Genomic DNA, 20,153 nt, shown 5'->3' with positions numbered 1-20,153 from the left:
ACTGACTATCAAGAGAGTCACACTTTACAACACAAGGAACACTTTGCACGAAAGAATACAGCTACCTGCAGCAGTTCACTATCTAGGACTAGGAAAGGCCCAAAGTTTAGACTCAAGTGTTTAGTGTCTGGTGGTAAATTTACAAGGTTTTCCCGCTGAAAAAAAACACAAAATGCAAATTGAAAAATGTAACAATAAGTAACACTTATTACCTCTCAGCCATGGAACTCACTGCGGATGTAGTTTATCAATTTTCAGAGAACATCCGTATTCTTCGGTGGTTCAATGTACAATACGGCAGCAATTATTTTCAATTCCGATAAATTACTTCTGTGTGTAGCTGGTGTATTCGATAATTAAACGCAAATATAGATATCATATGATTGCAGGTGCAAGCAGAGATGAGCTCTGACTATACCTGACAGCGCTGCCACTCGCTACAACTTTAACACACTGCAGAAGAGCATCGCATGCCGAGAGCAATAGAACAAGCTTCTAACTACGGCGGACGAAAATGTTCATATTCAATAATAATGATGGAGAGCTAGCCATAATGAACTGTGCATTGGCGAGCATTAATTTGCTCCCAAGAGCCGACAAAAGACAGGCGAGCATGGCTTTTATATTAAGAGTCATGGTTATCACTTGAATACAAATCTATTGCCATCCTTGGCTGAAGGTGACAAAATACTGTGTACAAATCTACAACTTCTGAACATGAATTACCTATGAAATACACACTTACTATAAGCAGAGATAACAGATAGATATGTCATAAAGATATCATTAGTAGATATTGAAAGAGAGAACAAACATGCTATATCAAAATGATAACGTGTTTGGAGAAAATTCATGGCAATGTATTCATACTTCACTAGAACAATACGCATTCAGACGAAAGACACATCTGGATCTCAGTCTACATTTGCAAATACAGTTTAAATATCTAGTTAAATACTAAACCAAAATATGGAGACCATTACTTGAGTTTATTCTGAGAAAGACAAAAATAATATATCTGGTTACAAATAGAATTGTACATGAAATGCCTTTGAGAATTCAGTATGGAACGTAATATCAAGCTGATGACAAGGGGCAAGCATCGTGTTCTTAAGGTACTGAGATAAAGAACAAACAGCCGAGTGAAAAGAGCCAATGACTCTTATGCAAAAACTAAAGAAAAACAGGAAATAGTTAAGCTAGCTAATAGACAAACGGAGATAAGGTTAGAGAAGGTAGACTAGTTATACTCGTGAGAGCATTTACTAGACAGAAAGTGACTTCAGCCGAGCTTGCCTATCTCTGCCTTCTTGAAATAGCTGTGTGTCGTAAATATCATAGAGTCAATGATGCTGGCCACGGTGAACGTACCTCCAATTATGGCGCAGAACTGTCAAGAGAAAACCAACATCGTTGTCTCTTAGGAATCAATTGAGCGGGCGTGATTGCGAGAACATGATAATAGCCAGATGACAACATTCATGTCTATTTCAGCAATAAATTTCATCAGAAATTACTAAGAAACAGCCATTGTACAGCGTGTTGTGTTGTTCAGCTTCAAGGTTGAAATATTGGTCACTCGTTAGCCAGGTTTTCATGGCAAGTATATGATAAGCAAACGTATTTTTATATTGTAAGTATTGGCTACTCTACAGACATGTCTGCTTAAATGCAAGAAGCTAAGTTTTATAACTGACATATTAGTTGCTTCATGGTCACAATTTCAAGGGTGGCATGTTAATCGCTTTACAGTTGCAGCTTCAAGCTTCGTTAGTCAGATTTTTTTGGCAATTATATGACAAACATTACCATATTTTTAAACTCAAAGTACCGGCCACTCTAGAGACATGTCTGCTTAAATCCAAGTATTCTGGAAAGCTTGCAATGCACTAGCTTTGTGATACATAAAATTACAATGTATGCTCAGGTGTCTAAAACTAGACACCAAAAATTGTTTTAGTTTTGCAAAATTACATTGATTGATTTAACATTGATTAACTAAAAAACAAATAAATATATTTCACATAGACCTCCAAGGTAAACAACAATGTCATCTATTCTGGTGCAAACCTTAGGGCTGGTTCAATCCAACCAAGCTCAACCCTCACGGAATATCAAAATTTCTAAAGCTTGCGCTATAAAAAATAGGCATATATTGAAAAGGTTGGGGTTACTTTCAGCTGACTTGGTGCTCTCACTTATTGCCTTTCACCAAATAACCAATATATCTAGATATCGCAATCAATTAGAGAGCCTCTAACCATTGACTAGGTAAACAGATTGACAGCACAATGCACTTCGAATACAATATTTTCAATTTAATTTCTAAAACTACTTTCCCTGAGTGATTGTAATTTTACAGAAACCATTTTTTCTGTTGCGTGTACTGTGCGATTAAAATTTTTTCTTATGTGGTTTGAGTGCACTATGGAAAACGCGTTTCAACGCAACCCATTTGAATATGATAAAAAAGAGTAATTGAGTTATTCCCATCAGTAAACAAGTAATAAAACAAAGCTTTTAATCACGTGATCAGCTAATGCCGGCCCACGTGTCAGCTAGGTACTTCCATGACACGAATGCCTGATAGTTAGTCCGCAATGAAGCCTGTTTCCAACTAGACTTGTGCACATACAAGCATGATTTACTGTAGTTAAACCGTGCTGGAATGTACCTCTCCAAGGGAGGCCGCTACAAGGTAGCAAATTGAAAATTCGAGCAGCCGGCAATAATTTGAGGCTAAATATAGCCAATTACATACTATGCACATGTGCAGCAGGCACTCTACCACCAACGCAACATATCAAGGGAGCGGAGTAATGATCAGATGCCTAAACAGTTTATGCATTTAGTGTATGTATAGTTATAACTATGGGGACCACTACAGATGCAGTTCAGTATTGTTCAGTTTAGTTGGTCAAGGAACCTTCCGGAACTAATTCAAGCAAGTTGGGGTGCACATCCCACTTATGACTTACAATTATACTACATAGAAAGCCTCATGATAAATTCTATTTTGTTTAGACAAAGATTTTACGAGCAAATGCAAGTTCGTTATGTAAAAGAGCCCTTACTAATCAAAGATGAACTTACATAAATGTTAGTAGATTTTATGGGAAGGTATTAATATTTTTCTATCATTTGTGATTGTTTTAGATGTTTGAGGTGATCTGACTGCCAGGATGTTTGTGGATTGAAATCGACCAAACTTGATCACACTTAAAACGCTCAGACCAAGCGAACGTGTGATAATGACCTCTATAGTTGCAAAAAGACGAACAGAATGAAGATGCGTAAAGCTTCAGCTTGAGAGCAATTGTCAATATCAACTATAGCAACGATAGCAACTAGTGTTGTCTTTCGGCACGCTATTTTTTAGTGTTTTAACCGTGATCAAGTTTTGTCAATTTTAATCTTGAAACATCCTGACAGTCAGATCACTCACACAGAAAAAAAATCACAAATGATAGAAACATACAGATACAATCTACTGATATATAATCTACTGATACAATCTACTGATATATAATCTACTGATACAATCTACTGATATATAATCTACTGATACAATCTACTGATATATAATCTACTGATACAATCTACTGATATATAATCTACTGATACAATCTACTGATATATAATCTACTGATACAATCTACTGATATATAATCTACTGATACAATCTACTGATATATAATCTACTGATACAATCTACTGATATATAATCTACTGATACAATCTACTGATATATAATCTACTGATACAATCTACTGATATATAATCTACTGATACAATCTACTGATATATAATCTACTGATACAATCTACTGATATATAATCTACTGATATATAATCTACTGATACAATCTACTGATATATAATCTACTGATACAATCTACTGATATATAATCTACTGATACAATCTACTGATATATAATCTACTGATACAATCTACTGATATATAATCTACTGATACAATCTACTGATATATAATCTACTGATACAATCTACTGATATATAATCTACTGATACAATCTACTGATATATAATCTACTGATACAATCTACTGATATATAATCTACTGATACAATCTACTGATATATAATCTACTGATACAATCTACTGATATATAATCTACTGATATAATCTACTGATATATAATCTACTGATACAATCTACTGATATATAATCTACTGATACAATCTACTGATATATAATCTACTGATATAATCTACTGATATATAATCTACTGATATAATCTACTGATACAATCTACTGATATATAATCTACTGATACTTTGTGTAAGTTCATAATTACATGTAAATGTGGTGAGGCATTCGATGAGTAGCTTCATTTAAATGGAATTGTAATTGTCCTTCCTTTTACTGTGCTAAAATTCCCATGCAAAATAGTCTTTTTAGATACAAACAAATTGATGGACTATTGCTGACTCAAGGTATAGCTATAATTGATGGACTATTGCTGACTCAAGGTATAGCTATAATTGATGGACTATTGCTGACTCAAGGTATAGCTATAATTGATGGACTATTGCTGACTCAAGGTATAGCTATAATTGATGGACTATTGCTGACTCAAGGTATAGCTATAATTGATGGACTATTGCTGACTCAAGGTATAGCTATAATTGATGGACTATTGCTGACTCAAGGTATAGCTATAATTGATGAACTATTGCTGACTCAAGGTATAGCTATAATTGCGAACTGGCTGTTTTCACAAGCTACGCGCGTATGTTCAATGTTACATCAGTAGTAGTCAGTACGATTAGGGTGTTTTAAGCCGATGCGAGCAATGACCAGATGTAGCATGATGACAGCGTGTCCGTGTCAGATTTGGTTAAGGTAAATACCACCTATAAACAGCACGATTAGGAGAATAATCAATGGTGACGGGGTAAGCTCAGCTCACGCTCATATAAAATGGAGTCAAAAGTGGCTGACCAGTGCACAAATTTAATAATATTGATTTTTAGCAAATGACTTGTAATCACATTTCACAAACCCTCCTTATTAGCCACTTGGTCTCAGATAAATGGTTTTCTCGATGTGCTTCAGACAAAGTCGATTATTATAAGAATTATGCTTCAACCGAGAGCTGGTGTCACTCTTTTTGCAACGTCTCATGTATAATACATGACACTTTTAGCAGCCATTAGAAAGCACTGAAGAAAGCGTGTTGCAGGCACGAGACAAATGAAATCCTCAGCACTCATTTGCCATTATCAACATTTTTTGACAAATAGGAAATGCCGAATAGACTGGTATCATCTGAAGCGCTGACAGAATAAATCAGAGGAAAATTAAACAAAATGCAAATAGATGACCTCAGAAACTGACCATGGTGAGAAAGTGGTAAAAAGGTTTTCTCTTTTCCACGTAAGATACGGTTATCGGGGAAAGATCAAATCGGAACCAGATGGCGGGAGCATGGAGCCCACGGTAGTTCTACAAGTAGAAAACGAGGCTGTAGATAATCAAGCTGTAGCGTATTATACAACCACACACAGAACTGTTTAGTATCACATACCATATTTAAGCAAGCACTTTTGAGCAGAATTGATGCTTATTGAAATTTATAACAAGGCCAACCCTTGCACAACCTCTGCAGATTATGCTGAACTGAATGAAATGTTTTGACAGATAAAAAAATGTTGGACATTTTTGTAAACAAGTAAGGTTTAGTGTTTCATCCTCAAGACTGTCTAAGATGAGTATACCAACATACATCGCTCCCTCTATATTCTCATCTTACATAATTTTCAGTCCAAACGGGTGGACTTGATTTATCCCAGGCATAATCGTAATTATCATAAGTCTAGCATTATTCAGTAGCCGCAATATATTACCAGTACATATAGGGAAGCTAGGCTTACTAGTTCACCAACAAAAATTCACAAAAGAAGTCAAGGTCAGATGTTGAATATGGAAATTAAAAAGCCATTCAAAATAGGAAAAACTAGCACTCAATCAGGGATTCCATAAAAAAGAAACTTGAGTAGACAACTCCACGGTGCGTCAATGCTGCTTAAATGAAAGAACAAACTGATAATTGCCTCCGCTGGGATAAACTGGTACCAGTTGGGAGCAAAACTATTGCTTTTTCTCTAGGTGCCTCCTCCGTGACATGGAGCAGTCAAAGAAAGTCAGACGGCATCAAGCGTTAAGGCAGCAGGACTAATTAGCCCCCCCTCACTCTAATTGTGCGATGTTTGCCAGTTTTGTGAAGCAATTTTTTCAATTATTACTTCTGGGAGGAATCATAGGAGGAAATAATGCGTGCAACTCCCGATGATTAACTATACATGGCTGGCAGCTCAATTTATCAGGCAGCTTTTTTGAGGCAGCACTCTACATGCACAACCCACCTAATTGGGCTCATGTTAGATAATACTTTGCTTTTTCACGTGGGCAATCAGCTTACAGACCAGCAATATCTAATAACCCAAGGAAGCTCCACCGTAATATATGATAGGTGGCACGGATGGTGCATTACTAATATACATCTAAAATCGGTAGCTGATTTGCTTGACTTTATGCATACGGCTAGATATAGCACAAAGTGAGTCGATTATTTGGGCAAAAGTTTTTGAATAACTTAATTCGCTTCCAACAAAACCTTTGACGAATCAAGGAAAAGTTCACAAAAGTCTTCACATATGACAAACAATATCACCTCTTCTCCTTAAAAATAAAAGGTTCTTTCTTGCAATGTTACCAAATCCACAAACTTATAGCATTGAAAACATGTTCAGGTATATTTATAGCTGGATAGAAATAGATAGAGCAACTCTTTCTCAAAGGGATGAGGAACTTGTACAGAGAGGGGAATGTCAATAGAATATGCTTCTATGATAAGAGATATGACTTAGACTGTGTATACTCATACTTGTTCAGTGGAACACCTTAAACATATAAACCTATGAATTCAAGCTTAGAGATCAGGATATACTAGACAAAGATTAAAGGCAGTGCTTTCTTATAGAAATACTACTGAATGCCCGAGGTTCCTGGGTTAAAAAAAGTCTTTGAACATAAAATTTATTTGTATTTAATGTATAACAACAGCTACCATTCTAACTTTTAAACTTCATATCTTGAGAAAAGTGTTTTGTGCAGTTTAAATAAATAAAGAGAACAATAAAACAAGTGTAAAGGTGTTTAAATGTAAATTTGAAATGATTAGCGAGTAATAGCTAAATAAAGTCTGTTTTGCTACGATTACAATAAAAGACCATTTGGTAATGGCACAATTAATACGAACTGAGAAAACAAAATAAAAATCCTGAACATGTAGGATTAATAATAACAATAAGAGTATAGAGATGTGTGCATAAAATAGGTTACTGTGACAACGGAAGATATCCAACAAAAAATTGAATACGATGATACTGGCACATCTCGATACTGGTACAAATGTAAAAATGAGATATTGGACTGTCTTTGTCTGATACTTTGTCAACTGAACAGAGAGAGAATGTAGAGGCTATTCTTACTTGAGATAATACAATTGTCCGCATGAAAAGTATTTAGTAAAAGCGATCGAATCATAGAAAAAACTAGAAATAGTAGTGTAACCACAGACCGGAGATTGAAATGGCACATTTGAAAACTACCAATTAAAAAACAGGTAATGCGTAATGGTAAAACAGTTTTTAAAATATTGTTAAAGGTTGACTTGCAACAAAATTCACATTACAGTTATTTGATATGAAAAGATTCACCATGTCTTACTCTGTCGTGTTGTAGGAGCAAAATATGTGGAAATGTGATTACAAGCTCTTAAAAGCTCAAAAACGAACAGAAAATCGCAGCCACACGAGACCGCTGTAGTTTGGATTCCCTTTCCAAAACGGCTCAAATGTGATGTAGTTGTGAGAGATGGTTTCTGTTTACACTTTCTTGCAACCTTATTCGTCGAAATATTTTCACAAATATACTTCACGCATTCAATAAAACTATGTCTATTGTTCTTACGCGTCTGTTTCATCGTCATTGTAATGCTGTCACTTTTAGCACTGATATTTTATAACTTACCACAAAAAGTCATTAAACTTTTTAACCTTAGCTCGAAGGAATACATATCATTGTCTGATAATCATGACGAGCCTGTTGGTCACCTGTGATAATCGAAAAGTGCTGCAAAAATTATTTGCGAAGTATTGGGTCACATGATCAGATTACGACTTGACGATTGAATAATGCCGAAACAAAACTGTAAAGTAGCGAGCATCTATATTTGATACGGGGTCTTCGGTAAAACCCGAAGTGTTTGTCATAAACTAGTGCTACGATAAGTTTTATATTGAGCTTTTTATTGGCCTTTCAATTCACGTGAGAACATAAGTGACAAGACGATAACCAAATTTCGTGGTTACGTCATCGAAATAAAGATATTCCAATCTACGGCGGCTTTTCGTTTTTGAGCTTTTAAGAGCTTGTAATCACATTTCCACATATTTGGCACTTACAACACAACAGAGTAAGACATGGTGAATCTTTTGATACCAAATAACTGTAATGTGAATTTTATTGCAAGTCAACCTTTAAAGAAAAACGAACGCAAAAGGTAATATTAATTAATAATAAAAAGCACATGTTTAGCATGTACAATCGCGATAAAGATAGATAAAGAGTTTAGAAATTTAAGAACGACTTAACCTAGTGGTTACACGAGCTTGTTAGCAGACTTGTGATTTGAATGTTGCGAGTTCAAATCCTCAGTGAAACAGATTTTTCCTTACCAAAGCTTCACCACTATAACTGGACATACGAACGACAACAGACAGACACTGAAATTATATATATAGATTATATATTATAATCATTCAAGATTGAAGCATCTCAACATTGTCAAATGCTCACCCTGTAAGCGTAGGTGTATTGGTAAGGGGTGTATGCCTTTCCACTGAGAAATTCTAGCTTGCTTGGAACAATCTTGAGGAAATAATCATGTGTGAGCATTTCTACAAGAAATGGCCATATGACTAGATTAACATCAGCTCGTCTTCAGTAAAGCTTGTCTGCCGAATATTAGCTACTTGCGATATCCCTTTATGAAATCCGGTCACTAACAAGAAAAGGCTTACTGTCTTGGTTAGCCAGAGCTAGCCAATCTATCTGAGCTTACTGCATGCTGCCAAGAGCTCCGGAGCTCTCTTGTACAAATTTAAATAACCGTAATTAGTACTAAGACAAAGCTCTTGAATGATTATGAGACACGCGTAGAAGTATAACTACAGGATCTCATGTCACAAGTACCTCTTCTCAGCTTGGCCTTGGCCAATGGCCTCTGAAGTGCGTCCATATATACATATTGCCTTACTTATTAAATTGTTTGGCTATTGTCACAATATCACTATCATAAAATACAGTGATATTGTATCTACACAACAAGTACTTAATATATTTTTCTCAGAAAGATATCTCCATGTAACATACAGCGGCTAGGGACTAAACACATGAGAAGTCCCTAGACACCACTAAACTGTTCTGATGTAATCCCACAGAGTCACCCGGAAAGTCCTACATACATAAGTCAAGCACCTTTTTACCTATTTATAAAGAATAATTCATGTACTATTATAGCTGGAAGATTTGAGCAATGTAAACCCGACAACCTTTACATTAGTCAACTTGCGGCGGCTGAAATAAAAGATCTCACAAGATATGTTGTGATTGCCTGTGTGCTCCTTATACCTTAGACCCCTGGACATGCGCTGCAACCACTGCTTAACTTCCAAAGATATAACCTCAGTGTATTATTTTCTACCAACATTTTGAGTAAGTATTAAGTTCCTGCACCAGCCCTGCAATGCATACCAGTTTTCTTTATGGTACTTGAACGTTGACTTGCAACAAAATTCACATTACAGTTATTTGGTATCAAAAAGTCACCGTGTCTTACTCTGTTGTGTTGCAGGTGCCAATTATGTGAAAATGTGATTACAAGCTCTTGAAAGCTAAAAAACGAACAGTTAAAAAAACGGCCGTAGATTGGAATCCCTTATTTTGATGACGTATTCAACTCGACGTGGTTATTGTTTTGACACGTGATGTTATCAGGTGAAATGAAAGGCCAATAAAAGTCTAAATATAAAACGTCTCGTAGCACTAGATTATGACAAACACTTCGGGTTCTGCCGAAAAACCCTTATCAAATATAGATGCTCGCCACTTTACAGTTTCGTTTCAGCTTGGTCTAATCATCAAGTCGTAATCTGATCATGTGAACCATATTTCCCGCCCAATGGCGTGAACAATTTCTGCAGCATTTTTCGACCATCACAGGTGACCAACAGGCTCGTCATGTTTATCACAGAATGATATGCACCCCCTCGAGCTAAGGTTAAAAAATTAAACTGATTTTCAGGCTAGATTTTGAGATATAAGTGCTCAAAGTGACAGGATCACAATGATAATGAAATAGACGCATAAGGCCAATAGACAAGGTTTTATTGAATGCGTGACGTATATTTGTAAAAATATTTCGACGAATGAGGTTGCATGAAAGTGTAAACAAAAGCACATCATGTTAGACTACGTCACATTTGAGCCATTTTAAGAAGGATTCCAACCTAAAGCCGTATTCGTGATGGCTATGATAAACTGCTCATTGTTTAGCTTTCAAGAGCTTGTAATCACATTTCCACATATTTTAAACCCACAGCACAGCAGAGTAAGACATGGTGAATCTTTTGATACCAAATAACTGTAATGTGAATTTTGTTGCAAGTAAACCTTTAAGCTATCTGACACAAGTCAAGAGTCGACAACTCTCTAACTATAATTTTTCATAAAAACAGAAACTTACCATCGCTTCTCTCTTCTGACGTCCTTTCTTTCAAGGCATTAAAACTTCCAGGCACTTCATCTTCCACAGCCTGTAAATATACTTCTCGTACTAGAATAATATCTAACACTCTGACTCTGTCATATTGGTAGATGCAAGTCCACTGATGCAAAACATACATATCAGTTGGCTAGTCTCCAAGGAGCAGTTTATAGACAAACCTTATACCGGTAATGCATTACAAAGAAGAAAGACTTATACAGTCATACTTCGACTTACGGGCTTAATGCGTTCCGAGACTGAGCTTGTATGTCAATTTACTCGCATGTTGGTGCAATTTATTTATATATAGAACAATTAAATATATATTGATTCGTTTCCATATTCTAAAAAAATGCAAATCAAACACTCAAAACGAGATATTGTATCAGAAAGAACATGTTGGTTATTGTCCTAACTTACCACATGCCTTCAAAAAGCAACAAATAAAAAATAATGCAAGGAAATGTGATTAATTAAAATGTAAAATTAAATACATACAATAGCAGCTAACGCTAGCATTTGCCAGAGAGGGAGATAGATATAAGTTATCCCTCATTACAACAATTGACTTTGATAAATTTGGATTTTATCAGTCTTAAAAGACAAACTTAGAAGCAAACCTAAAAGCAAACTGTCATTTTTAACTTGAAGTAATTAAAATTTCTTCAGCGTGCATAGTTTGGAGTTTCTCGCTGGTTAGCTAATTTTTCCTTTGTTTCGCTTTCACGACTAGCCGGCCATTTTAAGATAAACCTATCTAAGGACGTTTGCCTTTGTCGCCCTTTCAACATGTTGCGATTAGGACGAACACAGGTGTCGTCACAAAGGGTTAATGCACGATCACTAGCCAACTTGTCCGAATGTCTATTTTTATAGTTTTGATAGATAGCACTGGCCTTTTCACATAGCATCGTTTTAGTTACGCTGTCACCGGCCAATTGTTTATTTTTTATCCAATGTCTGTGAGCAGTCTCTCCATCAGCGGTCGGAAAGATCGCTGCGCCGCTTAGAAACTATGGTTAGTCCTTTTGCGAACTAAATGCCCTGAACATAATCCTTCTGTTTGATAATTGTAGATGTATTTCTGTCATATTTCTGAGCTAGCTCAATCACGCATACACATTTCGCATATTTTTCAATAATTTTCCGTTTAATATCAATTGTTATCATTTGATTTTTCTTTCTATTATCTTTCATTTTACTGGCAAACTTTCCGTCTACGCACAGTACTTTTAATTCACATACTTCTGCACTGAAAATCGCGCACAAAAAACACGGTACAAAAGTATAAACTGAGCAGTTGAAAAATACAGAGTGATGCTGTTCTCATAAAACACCTCCGGCATACTTGTCAACTGACTCACGTGCTCGTATCTCAAACATAGCTCGTATGTTAGTGCTAAAACTTGCTTAAAAGCTGGCTCGTATCTCAAGTTTCTCGTACGTTGGAGCACCTGTAAGTTGAAGTATTACTGTACATGAAAATTGGCAGACGAGAGTTACCTGTGGTAGCTGGTCTCCGAAGGAAAGATATTCTACGGTATGCTTCATATTACCATGGCTTGGCTTCTCTTTAGAAGAATGGGTGGCTATATGGAAGTTTCCTGGCACCTTAGTAATCAAACAACAACCTTGGTAGTCTGACATAGCAAACTGTGTACTGAAAGACATGACTCGCTGCCTCTGAGTGAGGCAAGTTGAAAAGCAGCAGAGCGCTGTCTGACCTTATTAATTGAGAACTTTGCTTTGAATCTGCACCCATCAGACACAGGGGTTTTTACAACGTCTTGCACATGACCAACCTCATGTCGCCCCATATCATCTTGTATGTCTACACCTAGATCTGTAAGAGAAATCTTCCACCAATCATATAATTTTTTGCTGAGCAAAAATCTAGGAAGAAAGTTTTTTCAAAAGACTAGTACTCCAGCTGTAGAAGTCTGCGATGAGGAGAAATTGGAACCAAAGGCAAGCAAGCAAGAGCAAATTAATGAATGTATGACAGTTACTGAAAAGGACCTACCACCTGCATGCCACCTGCGTGTTACGTACATGGCACCTACATGTCACCCACATGCCACCTCCATACTACCTACATGCCACTTCATACTACCTACATGCCACCCGCATGCCACTTTCTTGCCAGCTACATGCCACTTATATGCCATCGCGTCACATGTTGGTTGCAAAAAATGTAAAATGATCAGAAACACAGCAATTAATATTAGTGTTAATGCTGGGTATCACACAATTGGAGCTCACCAACATTGAAGTGATAGAGCGGTAGTAGCAAGGTTTTAGCCTTAGACCACAAACATCCCTTGCTCTTCCTATCCTTGAAATATCTCTTCAACAACAAACAGGCGAATGCTACTAACGTAATGCTTGAGCATTTACGAATAAAAAACGAGGCGTAAAAAATAATTAGCACAAAATTGAGTAGTTGGATGTAAACAATATATCGATTGTTATAATGCAATGCGCAGCTAGAGTGGCTAGTATGAATATTATTACTGGACCAAACCAACAAGAATAACCAGAATAAAGCAACAGCTCCAAATTTTCACTACACAACAATTCCGTGATGTAAACAAAAAGGCTCTTTTTGTCTAAGGTAATTCAAGTTTTATGACGTCATGAAACAAAGTGCTTTTCCAAATAATATAACGCTATTAGCAGTCTCCGAAATACTTGAGTCAAATGATATGAGGCTACAATACACACGGACAGTGTCAGTGTGTGTTTGGCACAATCTGAAATGAACATGTTTATATCGCCATTGATGCTAAGCAAATCGTCAGTTTCAACTATACTAAAATCATGAATATTTAGCAGGTGTATTACGATTATTTACTAACATATGTGAGCCAGAAATCCATACTTTTATTCACCCAAGAACCAAATTTAATCCTGATAAATTTAATCACCCTTTAATCGCACAACACAAACTCAGAACAATTATGTTTCAACCTGCCAAGTTGACTCGAGCAGTGATAGATAACTGACAACTACACCAATCAGCAAACAGACACCGCTATGTTACACCAAAGTTGATAAGAAAACTTAACACGGTGATAATAACAAATATCAACAAACAGTTTGATTATGAGAATGTAGAAACAAAGAGAAGACGATTGACTCACACTGACAGTTCATGGAGTGCACAACAATAGATATACGAACAGTTATCCTCTCTTGAGCATCATCAGACGGGCTCGTCACAAACATCTGAGAGGAACTAAATCACAACATAAAAGCACACCGTATGCAAGAGTTGGAGCGAAGAAAAGCAGCACTGCTAGACATGTGATGGTAGACATTAATTACAATCACACAAAATTTAGCAAACTGCAGAAACACGCGTATCACAAAACTATACAATGACAACATATAAACTCTCAAATAGTAAACAACCGAGTGTAAGATGTTAGCCATATAAATTGATGTACTAAGTTCAATTAGAGCTTCACGATATGGCGATTCAATTGTTTGATAGAGATTTTTAAGGTAGAAGATTGAAAAATCGCAACCATTTAAAGAGATATTGCGCCATTTGTATAAGTGATATAATTGTGTAATAATGATTTATCTGACACCTGCCTATGTTCAGGGTGAGTGATACTAGAACTCAGAGGCCTTTTAGTACGACAATGAGCTCATCCCATGGCCTTCCACGCACACGGTCATTAATGAAATACATATTTCTAATGATCACGAACACAAAATAAATACTTTTACATTAAAATATGCAAAGAAATATTGAAAAAAATTTACAAGTTTTTACATAATAATATCGTGAATCATCAACTCGTAATAATGAATTGTCTGGTGATTTTTGGAAATGGTGAAGCTTTAAGCTCAACAGCCGTTTACAGCTGCAGTCTGTATGGACTAAACATGAGATGTCCATATTAAAACATCTGGTTGACCTTCTACTAAGACTGTAGGCTCCCTAGACTGTAGGCTACATGAAAAGGCACTCACAATTCTGTATTGAGGAAGGCAGCTGCTTCGGAGATGACGAGAAAACAAATAAACAAAATACTAGAGATGGATATGACTGCGCCAGTCGTAGTCGGCTGAGTCAGGTCTTTCGGTATCTTGCGATAAATGTCGAAACTAAAAAGATATGTAATAATAATGATAATAATAGTCATGTAACAAATACCTACCAAATAAGACTGAAACCTTAAGGTGGCTGTTTGGTAGAGTATGCAATTAAATACCTACACTGTTATTCAAGCTGCCACGCAGTAGGTTAAAAGTAGAGGTCCATGCATATTTCGTTTAAGTAGTTCAAGAGTGACTCAATTTTTAGAATTTTAGAAACCAATTGAGTTTATGACGCATAGCAATATTGTCTTTCTTTCGGTGAGGCAAAGAAGGATTGGATTCCAGCCTTTACAAGAAGTCCTGTCATATGAGAAATAGCGACCACTCAAAATAGTTAGCGTTTTTTATTCTGAAATAGGACAGTTTTCATAAAATTAGTTTCGAGCACTTGGTTTAAATGAAACTGCATTGAAACTCAAAATTCATAAACATTTCTTTACACTATGATGAATGTTCTTTGCTTTTTATCACTTAGCATATGTTTCCAGCAAATTCTAGGCTTACTGAGCTTATATACTTGCATTTCATCACTACATCTTCAGTTTTTCAAATAAAAGGAAAGCTTGCTATCATGTATTCAACTGACATTTATTAACACCATGGACAATGTGCTACCTATGCCAGCACAATGGCATACAACAAACTAGAAATGTTTGAGCTTTATTGTTTTAGGAGCGTGTTCATTGCGAAGAATTGAGTCGAAGTTGACAATTTTAAACCTTGGACAACATGATACAATTTAGCCAACTTTGTGAAACTCATTTGTTTTATTCATTTGAATCGATTAACATAATTATATATTAAGTTGTTTCAAATAGTCGAACACAATGCAGTGTAATATGAACTATGGCTCTGAGGAAGGATCACTAAAGCAAGCACTGGAGTAGTTCACTTAGAGTTTGCTAAACTGAGAAGAAACACTATGGCAAAGGAGCGTTATTATTTATTAATGATTAGTGGGAGAATGATTGGAAGACATTTAAAAATTAATGCAATACATTGTTTATACGGTAAACCTATGAATGTTAACAGCAGTTGTATACTGCTTTAGCACAAGTACCACAGCTAATGCATATACAAGATGTATATCCAGAACTTATGGTTACGTATAAGCACTAAATGGATTGTTTAGTATGGTGCCACCAAAAATCAGGCCGGCAATGAAATGCTCTTTAATCACAAACGCTAATTTGAATTAAAATTTTTTTTGAAAAATTATGAAAAGGGCAAATTAACATATTTAACACCCTTACCAAAACCTGTTCACTGTTCAGCAATTAAAAACTATTAGCATTAAAACAATTACACTTTGGTTTAAATAATGAGAGATTGATGATTACAAGTCCTTATAAGTCTTTTTCCTGGGCCACTGAATAGAAAACCCAATAACACAAAGTTGACATAGGTTTTACCAAAATTAATCATAATTTTCAAGCTAAAAATTCAACAAAGAGATAGTACTTCAACAAGTGTAGACACGACCAACCACTAGTATTTCTGCAGATTACCTTCTATTCTATTATTACCTAATTTGATTGTTTACCGTACCTGCTTATTATATAGCTTTTAAAGATTTAAATTGCACACTCAAGGTTAGATAAAATCAAGCAATTACAAACAATAAAACAAGATCTCATCAAAAAGTAAAGGACTTTACCATTTCAGTGGAGGGACAACTCCGTGTCAAAATAGAGCTACAGAATGAGAAATAGGTGGTGTAGTCAGGAAGTTCCAGTATCAAAACATATTTTAGTAATGGCAAGCATGACATAAGGTGTTTAAAAACAGATTTTACAACAACATGACAAACTTTTTTGAATGCAGCTAATGAAACACTTCTTCCCTACCTAACCTATATTTGGGCAGTCATCAATACTCTTGTGGCCTATGTGACTTTCACAAAGGGAATGTTAGTGCAGAGATGGCCCTTCACCATTCTCGGACAAAGTCATTGTATTTTCAGAGCTGACAGACTAGCAGTGCAGCAGATTTGATGTAGTGAAATGTTTTCTCCATTCAAGGTTCATCCAATGTTTTTTTCATTGGAAGGTCAAGCGCTTCCAATATTCAAAGATATGGTAATAATAATTTTTTTTTTAGGATATCAGGTTTTTTTGCTTATCCGCTCTGCATTACAGTAAATTTTTCTCTGTTTTTACAGCTGAGCTACTGTAAAACCTCTAATTGAACGCCACCTCTATTTGATCGCCACCTCTATTTGACCACCACTTTGACAATCTTTGATCTCTTTACGAACCAATAATATTAATTAATCAGTAGAAAAGTTTCCGCAAAATCGTATTAATAATAAATCGTCAACATCAACAACAATTAATTCTCTTTTGTCTTACTCCAAAGCTTTTCGTTCTTTTTTCATTAAAACTTTGAAAGCAACAACCACCATAGAAATAATCAATAGCGGTCTCAGGCTAATAGTAGTTCCTTGTTTAACGCGGTTTGATACTTCGATGTACAAGTATATAAAAACAGTATACACTTACTACGGTAGATAAACGACTAGTTTTAGGCTAAAGGTTGCGTTTAAAGGTCAAAACTTTTACGCATTGCACTTGTGCTAAGTGCAATGCATAAAAGTTTTGAGCTACCAAAAATTTTTTTTTGGATGCTAATGTCGACTAGTTCAGCAGTGCAGAAGAAGAGTTGAGGTCAGAAGACATTGTGGAAATTATTGGACTGCCAGAAGATGTTCACTCCATCGAAAGCAACAATCAGAATGCAGCTGGCTGAGCAAAGGGTGCAAATATTTTTGTTTTAAAAACATACATTTTTGTTTTTGCATGTATTATGAGTATGGTTCATTCATGTCACTTGTTCATGAATATATATTTGTAGCATTTGATAGATTATCATTATGTAACTTGTGAATTTGCAAATTTATAGCATCTTATTTGATAGAATCATTGCAATAATATGATCTTACAATGGATGGGCGCGCATAACTCCTCTTCTATTGCATATAAAAGCTAGTTTTGGCTGCAAACTAGTAAACACGTCACTGAGTGCAATGAGCTTTTATGTAGCATTGTTAAATAGAGATATAAAATAAAAATATGTCTTAAAATTTAGAATAAAATATAAAATGAAAGCTCCAACAAACGGCAAAGCAGGACACAGGCTATAATATCATCACAGATTACTTGCAAGCAATAGATATCACCTGGTAGAGATCTTTCTCAGTTTCTCAATACATATTTATTAAGACACCTTCGACAAGTTGCAGATAAGTTAGCAGATTTTTTTGCATCCAAAAGGTTTAATATCACTCTACCAGAAAAAGAGGGCAAAACATAGGCGACATTCACATCGACCTGTAAAAGGGCAAAATTTATCTTCTCAAACATCTGACAAGCCATTTGAAAAATACAACGGCAACCTCTATTTAAACACCACCTCCAATTGCACTATAGAGGAAGGGTTGAAAAATAGAGCACCATGACGTTCAATTAGTGGTTTTACTGTAATCATTTTTTGGCCTATTACATTTTATACGCCAATTTATTTGCTGATAAATTTGCCCATATATGTTACAACCATCTTTTGAACACTTATTTTTGTAAAAATTTTTAAAAAATGGTTTGATATATACAATAAATTGAATATTATTGGTATTATTAAACTCACTGGTATCACAAATCTCTTAGATAAGAACAAGTCTAGTGAGCCCTGCATGTCGTAATTGCGCATTCATATGTGAACCAGTTGACCAAAATGACAGTTCTGTTACAATTAACTCTATTTACTATTTAATTAAAACTTATTGTGATAAGCAGCCAGACGCAGAGCAGATGAAATGCTTTGCTTGGACCACTATTCAGTTTTAAATAATCTGTTGTGTGAGCTGGTAGTTCACGTTAGCAAAGAATTGTTCACACTTACATTTTAATTAATATAAAGTTGGTTGTCAACACAAAATAGATCCAAGTGCAACTAAGCTTTGTTTGACACTAAAAAGTATGCATGCGTCATCAGTATAATTTATATGTAGGATATACTGCTGTTATACCCAAACTGTCTTTTCAAGTCGCACGAGTTATTGCCTTACCTGCGTAAGTTGAACTGCATTATATAAATATACTTTGTTACAACAGTAATAAAAAGCCAAACTGAAACGCACACAAAGGTAGCACCACTCCACTAATAAGTTAATCACCCGAAATCTTATAGATCGCAAGTTTGTTTGGCTGAATGAAATCAAACGGAAATACGAGGCAAACATTGGAGCAAACGGTTAAACTGGAGCCACGAATACTGCAACAATTTTAATAAAATAACTAAACAAAGTTAAATGGTTAATTAGTAAAACAATTATTAATAAACAAATAATTTACAATAAATATGATCATTAATTTGATGTACAGTACTGTAGTTAAAACAAATGAAGTTTTAAGATTAGAGTATATCCGGTAATAGAAAACGCGAATCCGCTGTCTCGGGATATTCTGTTGGTCCTAAACGTCTTAAAGATGAAGTAGTTTCCGTAGCTCTGATATTGGTGTTTGTAAAAGTTGTATGTTTCGATACTTATAGTCTCTTTTGTCGTTAATCTGGGATAATTAACAGTAGGATTTTAAAAACAGTTCGAATATCAACCTTGAATTTTCAGACAGGTTTTGGAGGCTACCTACAGAACTTGTAGACGTAGTTTTCACCAAGATATAGTGGTACAGATGTAAGAGCACTGCATAAAATGTTATAAAGCAGGAGAAACTATGAGAGAGCCGCTCAGCCTAAATATTTGTTTTAGTAATCGAACTTGTAAGTAAGCAAGCAACCATAAAAAAGGTTTTTAGTAAAAAAATTAGATTCAACGCAAAAGAAAAGTATTATGAAACACAAAACGGTATACTTCAATGGCGAATAAGAAAGCTACAAAACATAATTATGAAGTAATTCAAATTTTCTTTCCCATTTAGCTTAGCTAATTAGTGCAAGGGAAATGCAGAACCTATTGTGCTAATACTAAAATATAACTACAAACTGACTGATTTTGTTTTCAACCACATGTATCCTCAATGTAAAATTGATCCTAAAAAAAAACTAAATAAACTTGTAAAGGACGGTCCCAATATAAAAAGCATATTGCTTGGTGACAATATTTATCAACAGAATTGCTATGAAGTTAGGACATTAGGGTTACAGCTACATCTTAAAATATTTCTATTGTT

The 20,153-nt window shown here is 35.4% G+C and overlaps 1 protein-coding gene across 2 annotated transcripts; it reads right to left on the bottom strand.

Moving 5' to 3' along the window:
- Positions 1 to 975: 975 nt before the first annotated feature.
- Positions 976 to 19,173, bottom strand: LOC137401793 (endoplasmic reticulum-Golgi intermediate compartment protein 1-like). Of its 2 annotated transcripts, XM_068088285.1 has the most exons (10): positions 19,031 to 19,086; positions 16,625 to 16,661; positions 14,839 to 14,973; positions 13,998 to 14,092; positions 12,579 to 12,697; positions 12,358 to 12,465; positions 10,834 to 10,903; positions 8,886 to 8,986; positions 5,361 to 5,468; positions 976 to 1,390 (listed from the first exon to the last, which is right to left on the bottom strand). In XM_068088285.1, the coding sequence occupies exons 4-10, from the start codon at positions 14,080 to 14,082 to the stop codon at positions 1,283 to 1,285; spliced, it is 699 nt and encodes a 232-aa protein (XP_067944386.1). In that variant the 5' UTR covers positions 14,083 to 14,092; positions 14,839 to 14,973; positions 16,625 to 16,661; positions 19,031 to 19,086; the 3' UTR covers positions 976 to 1,282. The 2 variants fall into 2 exon arrangements, with proteins under 2 accessions (XP_067944386.1, XP_067944382.1); XM_068088281.1 differs by lacking the exon at positions 16,625 to 16,661 and having other exon boundaries at positions 19,031 to 19,173.
- Positions 19,174 to 20,153: the final 980 nt, after the last annotated feature.

This window comes from Watersipora subatra, chromosome 1 (genome assembly GCF_963576615.1).
Source record: "Watersipora subatra chromosome 1, tzWatSuba1.1, whole genome shotgun sequence".
Lineage (NCBI taxonomy): Eukaryota > Metazoa > Bryozoa > Gymnolaemata > Cheilostomatida > Watersiporidae > Watersipora > Watersipora subatra.
Note: the sequence above shows the minus strand (reverse complement) of the source record. Positions and strands in the feature narration are given on the sequence as shown.